Raw genomic sequence first — 12,386 nt, 5'->3', positions numbered from 1 at the left:
GTATCTTCTGCTGCTAGTGGATTAGACAAATGCATAAAGGACCATGTACTTTATAAGGTCCTTCTTTAGTAGGCCAGGCTTCATGTAGGAATTCTCCATTTCTTTTGTTTTAAATCTTATTAGAATACAAGCATTTTACTCTTTATAATTTCACTTATTATTGAAATAAGAAATAATCTTATCTCTTTGTCTTTTGCTTTATATTGTTAAGCATGTTCATCACAGTATCCTACTAAAAATCACCATACATCTTCAACAAGTGAGGCTGTTCCTCCTCCAACTTTAACCCAAAACCAAGCATTTTCTCTTCCTCCTGGTCATACCGTCTGTTGCTTCATGGATGGTGGAGTGGGGCTTTATGACATGGGAGCCAAAAAGTGGGATTTCCTTAGAGATTTGGTATGGTTCATCTCTGTTTTTGAATAGAGAGTTTATTTGGCTTATGCACTTTCTTCTAACAGCAAAAAAATGGAGAATGAAGTCTTTGCAGTACTGTACAGCAGTTTCTATTGTTAAAAAGAGCCCAAAATTCTAGGAAATAAAATCACAGTTCTGAAGTTTAAAGTAATTTTTAATTTGAAATTACTGAATTCTGTTGGAGGTATTCTGACAGTATTTTAAAAACAGAAATAAAGAGTTACAGACTTGTTTTTAGTTTGTTTATTTTTTTAACTGAAATTTTAGTTTGATGACCTTCTCAGAAATTTTCTCTAATGGGTTTTCTATAATTCAGAATAAAAGTTTGAGTCAAATCAGAGAGCTATATGGTGAATGCACTCAGTTTAACATTACAAAGAATTATTAAATTTTCTTTGAACCTGAAATTCAGAAACAGGTTTAACATATATTAGGTAACCCTTTTCTTCACCAGGCTTTTAGTTATTGAGGTTCTTGAGGATATTTCTCTTTTTCTCTTTCCAAGTTCCCTTTTCACTGAAAAAAACCCCAAGCAATTTTCAGCTGTAGTCCCATATGCATTTGAATAGAGGCTGCTGGTTGGTTTTCTCTTTCCATTTTTATTGGATTTCATCCTGTAAAGCAACTAAGGCTTAAAAAAATTCTTACATGATACTTGTGTTTCATATATTTATCAACTTAAATTCTACAAATGCATGTTTTGAAAAACAACCAGTTGATACATTAAAACTCTGATGGATTGAAGTTTAAGCTGCAATACAGCATAGACTGTATCTAGAAACACAGAATATTCAGTGGGGCACTAGACAACTTGTAGAACATGTTCATCATACAGAGCTTTATTTTTTCAATCATGTACTTTTTACCAAAAGGGAAAAACTATTCTTGTTTTTAAAAATCAAGTTGTTTTTTTCTTGCTTAGTTTTTTAAATTCAATATTTTAGCAACATATTTTGAACAGAAGATGCTAACAAGTTCCTGGCATTGCATTACCCAGGAAAGAATTTTTTCTGGTTTTAATTATAACCAATGAAAGAGCATGTTATAATCTAAGTTATTTTATGCCTTTTGTTTTGACTCATAAGCCTAAATATAAAAGGGTTTTGGAACTCTTAATTGACATCACAATAAAATTAAATGCAATGTATTTTAGAGTTTGATCTAGAGTTGGACTTGGGAAGAAAATGAAATGTAATAAAAATGGATTAAATATTTGTTTCATTTAAGGGACATGTTGAGACCATCTTTGATTGCAAATTCAAACCTGATAACCCTGATCTTCTTGCTACAGCTTCATTTGATGGCACAATAAAAGTTTGGGACATAAATACTTTATCAGCAGTTTATACATCTCCTGGTAATGAGGGGGTTATTTATTCCATTTCTTGGGCTCCAGGTAAGAATATTTTGCTGTATGTCTAAATTTTCTTTGAATTAGCATTAACTGCACGATTTGTCATATAAAAGTATTAGTTTTATATAGAAAGGCATCTTCTAAGGTTTAAACAAAACTTAATTATCTGTGAAACCAGTAGAATTCAATGCTGCAGACCTTGCTGAAGCTTACCCTTCTGAGTAATGCTCACAGTATTTCATACTCAGAATGGAGGGAGAAAAGTCTCTGGAACATTTCTAACATGGCATTATGCAGATGCCAAAATGTCCTGCTTTGCATGAGAAGCAGCTACTTAAAGGAATTCAGATTATATTTTGTGCTGAAATAGTGGAACATATGTATTTAGCTCTTTTTCTTCCTTCTTTGTGTAGGAGTAATCACTGAAGAACTCTGCTTTAACCTTATTAGAATAGGAAGTGTCTTTTCTGCAAAGCATCTACTTTTTCTTAGACAAATCACTGGACTCACTGGGAAATTTTGTTTACAAAGCTGTTCTGTAACCCCCTTTGGTGTTCCTGAAAATACACTTCTGATAGTTGTCAATAGTTGACAATAAATTGACTTCCCTGTCATGCTTTATTTCTTTGGACAGCAGATGTATTTTTTTAAAATCCCAATAATTCACCTCTCTCTTCTCATCTGCACTTTTAAACTCTTAAGAAATAATAACTGACAGAAGAAAAATACTGTGGTGGGAAGCTTAATGTAGTCTGCATATGTGAAATAAATTTGTACTTTTTCATTTTAGAGAGTCTCTTGCACCTTGTATACATCTTCACAAATAATTTTTCTTGCTATTATGGAAATCATGGCAATATGAAATACAGTGCTTGTTCTTAATTTTGAAGTAATTTAATTTTTTAATTTAATTTAATTTTGAAGTTTAAAGTAATTTAATTTTGAAGTTTAAATTCAGTAGTTGAATCTCTCATTGAATCAACAGCTTATTTGCTGCAGGAGGGACGTAGGTTTGTTGCTTGTAGTGTTTCTGTTTGTTTGTTTGTTTGTTTAAAGTAAATTGGAAGTACAGGCTTCAATTTTGTTCCTTAGCACCCTGTCCAAAAGCTCCTGTGCCTCCCAGCCAGAACTTCTGGTGCTTCTTTCACCTTACTCCCAGACAGTTCCTATCTGCCTTGTACTTTGTTCCTAATATGTAATCTGAGCATGTAAGCATGCCCCCATTTGTTTGGTCTCAGACCTTTGAAAAAAGTGATTACTCCTCTTTACTTTTTTCTCCCCCATCATTCTCCTACCCAAGTTTATTTCCATTTTATATATTTACCTTGCTAGACTCCTCCTGCATAGTTTGTCTTTTCTCCCTCTCAAGCTTGGAATAAAATAACAGTCAAAACTTTCCTATAAATCTGCTGTTTAATAAAAAGCATAGCTGTATTGGGATAGAGAGTCCCTGTGGTGAGGAGACTTGGGTGGCTTTTGGATTAGACCTGAATTGAATTTTCCGGTTCTCACTGTGGAGTTTTGTACTCAGATTTTCCACCCTGTAGAGTGTGGTTGCAGATTCAGGTACATTCTTGATGTTCTTAGGTGCAGCAGTGGTGCAAGAGCAAGGAAGCAAAATACTGTTAGGTGTTCTCTCTCTTTTTTATGATTTGTCTTTATATGTAGGGAAATTTAAAGGAAAGTGCTTCTGTTGCTACAACTTCAGGGTTGAAACATTGAGGTTGCTTCTCTTTCAGGTTGAGTCATATGCATCATGATCATTAATTTCTCACATGCAAGACTTTTAGCAGGCGTTAAGACACTTTTTACAGGAGTACAATTTTTATTTGACCATTCCTCAAAACAGGAATGTAGAAAAACAGGTCAGGCTTTCACTGAAATTGATGTTTGTGACTTAGTAGCAAATGCTGGCCTTAAACTATGGAAAACTCATGTTCATGTACCACCGATGTCTTATGTTCATATTACATTTCTTCAATTTAAAGTGGAACCACTGTCAAACAATATTGTGATTTTATAATAATTGTAATATTTTACAAACATCTCTCTTTAAAGGAAATCTGAACTGCATAGCGGGTGGAACATCCAGAAATGGTGGCTTTATCTGGGATGTTAGAAAAGGCAAAATGATAACTAGATTCAGTGAGGTAAGATGAGATAACTACTTTTTTTGTCTATATGATACGTAAGTTAGTCTTTCCCTCTAATGTCCATAAATAGAGATGGCCAAAGTACATTGTTTTTAAAAGGTGCTATAGTATAAAAATCTATGGAGTTATCTAGGTGCCAGTTTACCTATGTGGCAGAAGTTCTTCAGACTGGGTTTGTGATATGAGAGTGGTGAAGTACCAGATGACCTCCATTACCTTAAAATTGGCTCTGTAGGGATACGTGGCAAAAGCATTGCTAATTCCTTAACTGTGTAAACATATATGGACATACAGACTCAGTGTAAAAATGAAAGCTGTGTTCTGTGTTTTCAAACATAAGGGCCAGAAAAAACTTTCAGTACCTGAAGTCTAGATCAATAAAGCTCAATTTTGCAGCACACTAAGCAGTATAAATCATTTAGTGGCTTGCCTTGTATTACCTGAAATTTATCTAGGCATTTTTAAGTCCTGAAATAGTAGCATAATTTTTATTGGCAGAAGGAGTTGTGTAATGTTATGCTGTAGTATTTTACACTGTTTTGTCTATTCCCAGTATATAGCTGTGATCTTCAGATTATAGAGACATAATCATTTAAGTATAGGATCCACATCAATGTACAAGGGATGCTCTTTAAGAAGAGAGGTGGGGGAGTGAGGAGAAGCACGAGCAGAAAACAAATATAGCTACCTTCAGGAGTTCTGGCATTCTAATACTGATATTGGCATTTGTGCTACTAGATATCTTTTCTGTAATACTGGTCCTGATACACATCCCAATTAAGTTTTCTCATACCACAATTTTTCATGCCCACATACTTCATTATTCCAACAAGTAACTAACCTTTATTCAGAATTACTGAATGGTTAACGTTGGAAGGGACCAGATGACAGGCAGTCATCTGGTCCAACTTCCCTGCTCAAGCAGGGTCATCCTAGAACACTTTGCACAGGATTGCATCCAGATGGTTCTGGAATATCTCCAGAGAGGGAGACTCCTCAACCTCTCTGTACAATCTGTTCCAGTGCTTGGTCACTTACACAATAGAGAAGTACTTCTCATGTTCAGTTGGAACTTCCTGTGTTTCAGTTTCTGCCCACTGCCTCTTGTTCGGCACTACTGAGCAGAGCCTGGCTCCATCCTCTTGGCACGCTCCCATCAGATACTGACAAACATTGATGACCACCTCTCAGCTGTGACTTCTCAAGACTGAGTAGTCCCAGCTCTCTCAGCCTTTTCTTGTAAGAGAAATCATTTTTGTTGACCCCTAGTGAGCCCTCTCCCCAAGTTCCATATCTCTCTTGAACTGAGGAGGACAAAACTGGGCACAATACTCCAGATACGTCCTTACCAGGGCAGAGTAGAAGAGTAGGATCACCTCTGTTGCCCTGCTGGAATGCTCTTCCTAATGCACCCCAGGAAACCATTGTCCTCTTGGCCACAAGGTCACACTGCTGGCTCATGGACAGCTTGGTGTCCACCAGAACCCCCAGGTCCTTCTCCACAGAGCTGCTTTCCACTGGATCAGTCCCAGCCTGTGCTGGTATGTGAGTTTATTTTACCTCAGGTGCAGGACGCCGTGTTTGCCTTTGTTGAATTTCAGCTGGTTCCTCTCTGCTCATCTCTCCAACCTGCCAAGGTCCCTCTGAAGGGCTGCACAGCACTCTGGGGTATTGGCCACTCCTCCCAGCTTTGTGTCATCAGTCAACTTTCTAGGGATGCATCTGCACCTTCATCAAGTCATTGATGAACCAGCTAAACAATTCTGGGACTGGTATTGAGTCTTGGAGGCCACCACTGGTGGTAAGCCTCCAACTAGACCCTGTGCCACTGATTACAACCCCCTGGGATCTGCTGTTCAGCCAGTTCTCCATCCACCTCACTGTCCACTCATCCAGTCCACACTTCCTGAGTTTAACTCTGAGGACTTTGTGAGTGACAGTGTTGAAATTCTTGATGAAGTCAAGGTGAGCAATACACACTGCTCTCCCCTTATCATCCATTGAGGTGAGGCTAGTTGGTTAGCAGTTCCCTGGGTCTTCCTCTTTCTTTTTGAAGACTGGAGTGACATTTGCTTTCTTACAGTCCTCACCTCAGACACCTCTCCTGATTGCCACAGCCTTCCTTTCAAAGATGACCACGAGCAGCCTCACTGTGGTGATACTCTTTCAGCATTTTTGGATGTATCCTGTCAGGGCCCATGAACCTTGGATGTCAGGTTTGTCTGTGTGTTCTCTAACTCAGTTCATCTTGATCAAAGGAAAGTCTTCCAGCATGCTTCTATGCTGGTCCCTTGAGTCAGAGACTCCTGAGAGCTGGTTCTGTCAGTGAAGTCTGTTGCAAAGAAGGTATTCAATAACTCTACTTTTTCTGCATCCTCTGCAGGGTCCCCCCTACATTTAGTAATGGGCCTACATTACCCTTGGTTTTCCTTTTGTTATTAATGGAGTTGAAGAAATGCTACTTGTTGTCCTTGACATCCTTGGCCAGATTTAATTCCAGATGAGCCTTTGTCTTCCTTATCTCCTTTCTACTTACTCTGCCAGCCTCTCTGTATTAATTCTAAGTGACCTGACCCTGCTTCTATCTCCTGTGCATTTCCTATGTGCACTTAAGTAATGACAGAAGTTCCTTGGTCATCCATGAAGATCTCTTGCCCCCTTTTTCCAGTTTCTTGCTCAATGCTCAGGGTGCATTGTTCTTGAGCCTGGAGGAAGTGATCCTTGAATATCAACTGGTTCTCTTGGACCATTTTTCCCTGCAAGGTGTGTTCCCATGGAACTGTTCAAAGAAAATCCCTGAAGAGACTAAAGGTAGTTCTGCTGAAGTCCATGATTGTATCTTGCTGCCCTGCTTCCACCTTGCCTGACAGTGAGCTCCACAGTCTCAATGGTCACTACAGCCAAGGTTGCCCCCAACCTTCACATCTCCCACAAGGCTTTCTCTGGTGGTGTGAGATTCAAGCAGCAAAACATTCCTTGTGGGATCCTACACTACCTGTGGCAGGAAGTTGTCATTACCGCTTTCTAGGAACCTCTTGGTCTCTGTGCTTCACTGTGTTGCTTCTCTAGCAGATGTGAGGGTAGTTAAGGTGCCCCACAAGAACTAGTTCCTGTGACTTTGGGGCTGCTTCTAGCTGGCTGTAGATGGCTTCATCCACTTCTTTTTACTTATCAGGCAGACTATAGCAAACACCCACAACAGTGTCTTTTATCCAAACCATAAGCTCTCGACTTGCCCATCATCCAGCCCAACACAGAGCTTGATACATCCTAAGTATTGCCTCACACAGGGGGAAATTGCACCTATGTGGCTTCCTGGCCTGTCTTTCCTAAACATTATGTAGGCTTCTGTGGCAACATTCCAGTCACGCAAGCTATCCCACGCAAGCTATGTCTCTGTAATCACAGTGCAAAGGCTTGTGACTGCACACAGATCTCTAGTTCATCCAGTTTGTTCCCCATACTGCATGTGTTGAGGTACAGGCGCCTAATAGAAGTATATGATTCTGTCTACATCCTAGTGGAGGTGCCAAGGGATTCCCTGTAGTCCTGTCTAGTGATTATGTCTTTGAGTGCTTGTGCTTGCTCCAGGTACTGCCTCTTAAGCCTCCTAATGCTACTAGAGTGGTTTCTATGATTCTCTCCTGCCCTACACATTCTCTCTGGCAAGCCTGGCCCTGGTCTCTTTCCAAACTAGTTTAAAGCTCTCACAGTGAGCCCCATGCACTCCTGAACTAAAATTCTTTTTCTCTTTGAAGACAGCTGGACCCCATTTGTTGCCAGCAGGCTTGGTGTTGTATAAACTGACTCATGATCAAAACCCCCAAAACCATGCTGGAAGCACCAGCATTGGGTCCAGTTGTTCATCTGCATGATCTTCCTGTTCCTTGCCACTTCATTCCCTGCAACTGGCAGGACAGAAGAGAACACAACTTGTGCTTCACATCCCTCACGTTGTCGCCCCAAGGCCCAAAGGCCCCTCTCGATTGTCCGCAGTGTTGTTTATTTAACTTTCAGGTTTCTATAGTTATGGATTGCTCATTCTTCAGCTTGACCCAGTTTTGTCTCTTAGATCCTGGAGGCTACAGTGGTTTTACTACTTATCTCCATAGTCCCAATGTTTTGGACTTGGATTCTCAAACATCCAGCTTATACTGAGTACTCAGTATAATGTGGTTTTGTACAGTATACTGTACTGGGAGAAAAGGGCTGAAGACCATAGGAGAATAAAGTAAAAAAGATGAGTCAATAGATGAGAGAAAAAGGGGTGAATTATTTCTTATTGATAGGTATTTTGCATTTTTTGAAGCATGGAAAGAATGGAATCTTCTGCATTGCCTGGAGTCATAAAGATTCCAAAAGAATAGCAACCTGCAGCAGTGATGGATTTTGGTGAGTGTTATTCGAAGAAAAAAAATGGCTAAATGCACTTCTCAAGTCCATAAATTTTGACAGTACTCTCAGTAATTAATTTAAAAACTTTTCTTACTGGACAAAACTTAAATTCTATTACTCTTCTGTACTTGTTAGGGTATATTTTTCATGATCTAAAAAAAATAAAGGAAATGTTTTCAAAAGGAATAGTGTCTAAGACACACTGACAGTGAAACTAAATAGTGATTTTTATTTGGACAAGAATATCCTTCTAGGTTTCTTATCTGTAGAGGACACTTTTCAAAAGATATCCAACTTTACTTGTCTTATTTTTAAATTCTTTTTAGTTTGTTGTTTCAAGGACTGAAAAGTAGTATTTTAGAATTAAATAACTACAAGTGCACTATCACAGGAGTTTAATACCCCCTTTCTAAAAATGCATGAATGTCCATTGAAACCAATTTTGCATATATTGTGTTTCAGTACATCTTAAAAATCTTTCTTCATTTGTTTCCTCTGCTACCTGTGTCATTCCAGCTTGAACATAATGGGCAGAAATTTTAGAAAACAATTACCTTTCTTTTTAATTCATAAAGAATCTATTTGTACCTTAAAGCCATGACTACAGCTTTGATTCTGGACTGTGAGATCCTTTCAAGAAATATGTACCACAATGAACATCTTTAAAGCCCCTCTGAAGAAACATAGATAACTGAAGTGAAGTTAGATGTTGTACAATCAACATCCAGTTAAATGTTGTGATTGAGGGGCTGATATTGTTTGTGGCTGTTTCTCTGATTCTTTGTGTATATATTTTTGCTCTCTGGTTTATTTGCACAGAGTAAAAGCTAATTTTTGATAGCCTACCCAGAATGTACTTTTCCTTATAATATCACATTGTAATTGTTTTTAGTATTATTCGAACCATCGATGGCAATGTTCTTCACAAGTACAAACATCCAGCTGCAGTGTTTGGCTGTGATTGGAGTCAAAACAACAAGTAAGTAAAAATTAACCCAAAGAATTGACGATATTTACTATTTAAATTGATTGCCAGTAAAGTAACACAAATGTATGTAGAATGTGATATTCACTGTGATAGTAAAACACTGAAAATATCTGTTCCAAAGTAGGTTATACTTATTGCAGCTCACTCTTCCCAGTAGTATATTTCATTGACTACCATGAACTTTCTTAACTTTCAAAGGAGGATAATTTCATATTGATGAGAAAAAAAAAAATTATCTAGCTGAATCTATAATGGGGGGGGGGGGGGGGGAGGACATTCACTACCAGGAAAGAGGGGTCTAGAGGTGTAGATTGGTGTCCTTGAAATGACTGCTAAGGTGAAAATGTAGCAGACAACTAAATACATTGTGATCACATATAGATTTTGTAGATAATTCCTAATAATGACATGAGAGCTTTTTGTAAAAAAAAATTCTAGTAATTCGATTTAATAATAGTAATGTATTGGATGCATAGTCAAACGAGTGCAAATATATTCCCCATTGCAACTAAAGGATCTTTATCAGGTTTATTCTGATTTAGTTTTTTTAATCAGGTTATCAATAGCTACATCTTGAAGAGATGAAGGAGAAGCAAAAAATTGCTATTTAAAAAAAAATAATTGCAAATTGCACATCATATTTTGTTTAAATTTAAAGAAGCATTTATCATCTCTGTGACTAAGGATTTTGCTGTTTTTATTTTGCAGAGATATGATAGCTACTGGTTGTGAGGATAAAAATGTTCGTGTTTACTACTTGGCAACCAGCTCTGATCAACCATTGAAAGTTTTTACTGGGCATACTGCAAAGGTGTTTCATGTACGGTGGTCTCCTCTCAGAGAAGGAATCCTCTGCAGTGGCTCTGATGATGGGTGAGTATTTCTGAACTATTAGAAACTTAAAAACTCAAGCAGGACTGTTGGAGAAACTTACATCTTTGCTTGTAATGGTGTTGTCAAAACTTAATAATCTAAATCTCTCCCTTGTTCAGATCTAGGTTTTAGCTCTGCTCTTAGCTTTATGTAGTATTTGGACAGCAGGATCATTATCTAAAATAGTCACAACTGCTGCAGTAGTGCAAGTTTCCATATGCTTTCCCAAAAGTAGGCTCAGTGCCTGATACTGTTACTGCAAGGAATAGCACAAGGAGGATACCATATGCTTACATTATGTCTGAAGAAACAGATGCAAGACCTGCCCTTATTTGATATTTTTCAAAAGTGTACTTAAGTAGAATCTGCAGAGAATTTTAATGAGTATTGGATCTTTCTGTTTTGGTTTGATGCCATTGCTTTTGAGGGAGGGCATATCAGTCCATGGTAAGCAGAAGGAAGCATTTTTCTATGATTCTAAGCCACTTCCCTGCAGAATATACAAGGTATTTTTGTAAAGGATATTTTGTGAAGTTTGGAGTATTGGCTTCTATTGCTTTCCCGTTATCATTCATTACAGGTTTGTGCTTGAAGAAAAATCCATTAGTTCATAGTGTAGTGATTTATGAAAGAAGACAACTTGATAGCAGACTTCTTGACAATAAAATACATTGAACAGGACTGGCCCTAGAATTGAACCCTGATGAGCATTGCTGCTGACCAGTTGCCAGCCCTTTCACTTCAACTCCTTGAGCCCAAATAAACATTCTGATAAATTTGAAGCTTAAAATATTGCTGAAGTAGAGAGATGATTATATTTCAATAGGTGATCTGATGTAGATTGTTCTCTTTTATCCTGTTTCAGTACTGTTCGGATATGGGATTATACACAAGATGCTTGTATAAATATTCTTAGTGGACATACAGCTCCAGTACGGGGACTGATGTGGAATCCCGAAATTCCTTACCTTCTAATATCTGGCAGTTGGGACTATACAATTCGAGTCTGGGACACAAGAGATGGAACATGTTTGGACACAGTTTATGATCATGGCGCAGATGTATATGGTAATATCTTTTAAAATTTGTTTTATTTCTGTATTGAAATGCATTCTAATAGAGTTTGAAATGTATAACGTAATTTAATCAAACAGGTTATTCGATAAATTTATTTGATTGCATTTTTAAATATCCCTTCTACTAGGATTAACGTGTCATCCTAGTCGTCCATTTACTATGGCATCTTGCTCTCGTGATTCCACTGTGAGGCTCTGGTCATTGACACCTCTTATAAACCCTCTACACATAAATATCATAACAGACAGATGTTGGGATGATATTATTGGCAATACAGGTAAGCAAATTGTATAAAACATTGTTTTAATTTTCTTTATGTTAACATTCCTATTCCTTTGGTTGTTTTTTATTTTAATTTCATATACAAATGTATATATTTTTGTGTGTTAGATCGCGCCGTGGAGTCTGGAGCTCCTCCTTTGCTGTGTGGTAAAGTTTCCAGGGATATTAAACAAGAATTGGAAAAATTGTCAGGAAGTCCTCAAGGAAAAAAACTAAGGTGGTTTTCAGAATTTTTTTCAGTAAGTATTCTGCAAACTTAGGGATATTGTCAATGTGCATGACTTTCTTTTCTGAAGTCAATATCCAAAATTGAGATTTCTTTTTTCTCTACCATTTTTTTCTCTCTTTCTTGAAGGAAGCTCAGAGAATAGACAGAAATAAGTTCATTTCTTAACAGGTCAGCAAATAAAAATGTCCATGATTGAATTGTTTGTCAGTAGTGAAAAACAAATTTCACTAATTTATCTTCGCAAAAAACAAACCAACTTTTGCAAAGTTAAATTAGTGAAATAATATCATTTTCTATAGGAAAGGTTAATTTGACAGCAATTTACTATTGAAGAAAATGAAATTAAGTGTTTAATCAAACTGCATTAGAGTTTTTAAAAGAACATCCTCATTACTGATAAGTTTTGAACTGCCCCATTGTCTGTGCCCAAACTGCTTTTTATGTTTTAGGAACTGTAGATCCAGATGACCTGTACCTCAGTATCCATCTACTGCCTTTTCTCCATTGCACAGTAATATTTTCTATAAACTGCTGCAGCCTCTCAGTGCAAATGAGTTAAAAAATATGGGTTCCTGTGAGTTCTTACCTGAATAGGAGCTGCACTTGAGGTACAACAAG

General features: G+C 37.5%; 1 protein-coding gene across 1 annotated transcript in view; it reads left to right on the top strand.

The window, feature by feature from the left end:
- Nucleotides 1–12,386, top strand: part of WDR17 (WD repeat domain 17) — a 53,252-nt gene that overhangs the window by 20,954 nt on the left and 19,912 nt on the right. The window contains exons 7-15 of the mRNA XM_005415543.2: nt 212–399; nt 1,645–1,813; nt 3,830–3,921; nt 8,234–8,316; nt 9,212–9,298; nt 10,016–10,180; nt 11,046–11,248; nt 11,385–11,534; nt 11,648–11,778. Coding sequence (XP_005415600.1) covers nt 212–399; nt 1,645–1,813; nt 3,830–3,921; nt 8,234–8,316; nt 9,212–9,298; nt 10,016–10,180; nt 11,046–11,248; nt 11,385–11,534; nt 11,648–11,778 — 1,268 coding nt within the window. The remainder of the gene's footprint in view (nt 1–211; nt 400–1,644; nt 1,814–3,829; nt 3,922–8,233; nt 8,317–9,211; nt 9,299–10,015; nt 10,181–11,045; nt 11,249–11,384; nt 11,535–11,647; nt 11,779–12,386) is intronic.

This window comes from Geospiza fortis, unplaced genomic scaffold (genome assembly GCF_000277835.1).
Source record: "Geospiza fortis unplaced genomic scaffold, GeoFor_1.0 scaffold40, whole genome shotgun sequence".
Lineage (NCBI taxonomy): Eukaryota > Metazoa > Chordata > Aves > Passeriformes > Thraupidae > Geospiza > Geospiza fortis.
This window is presented reverse-complemented; position numbering and strand designations above follow the sequence as displayed.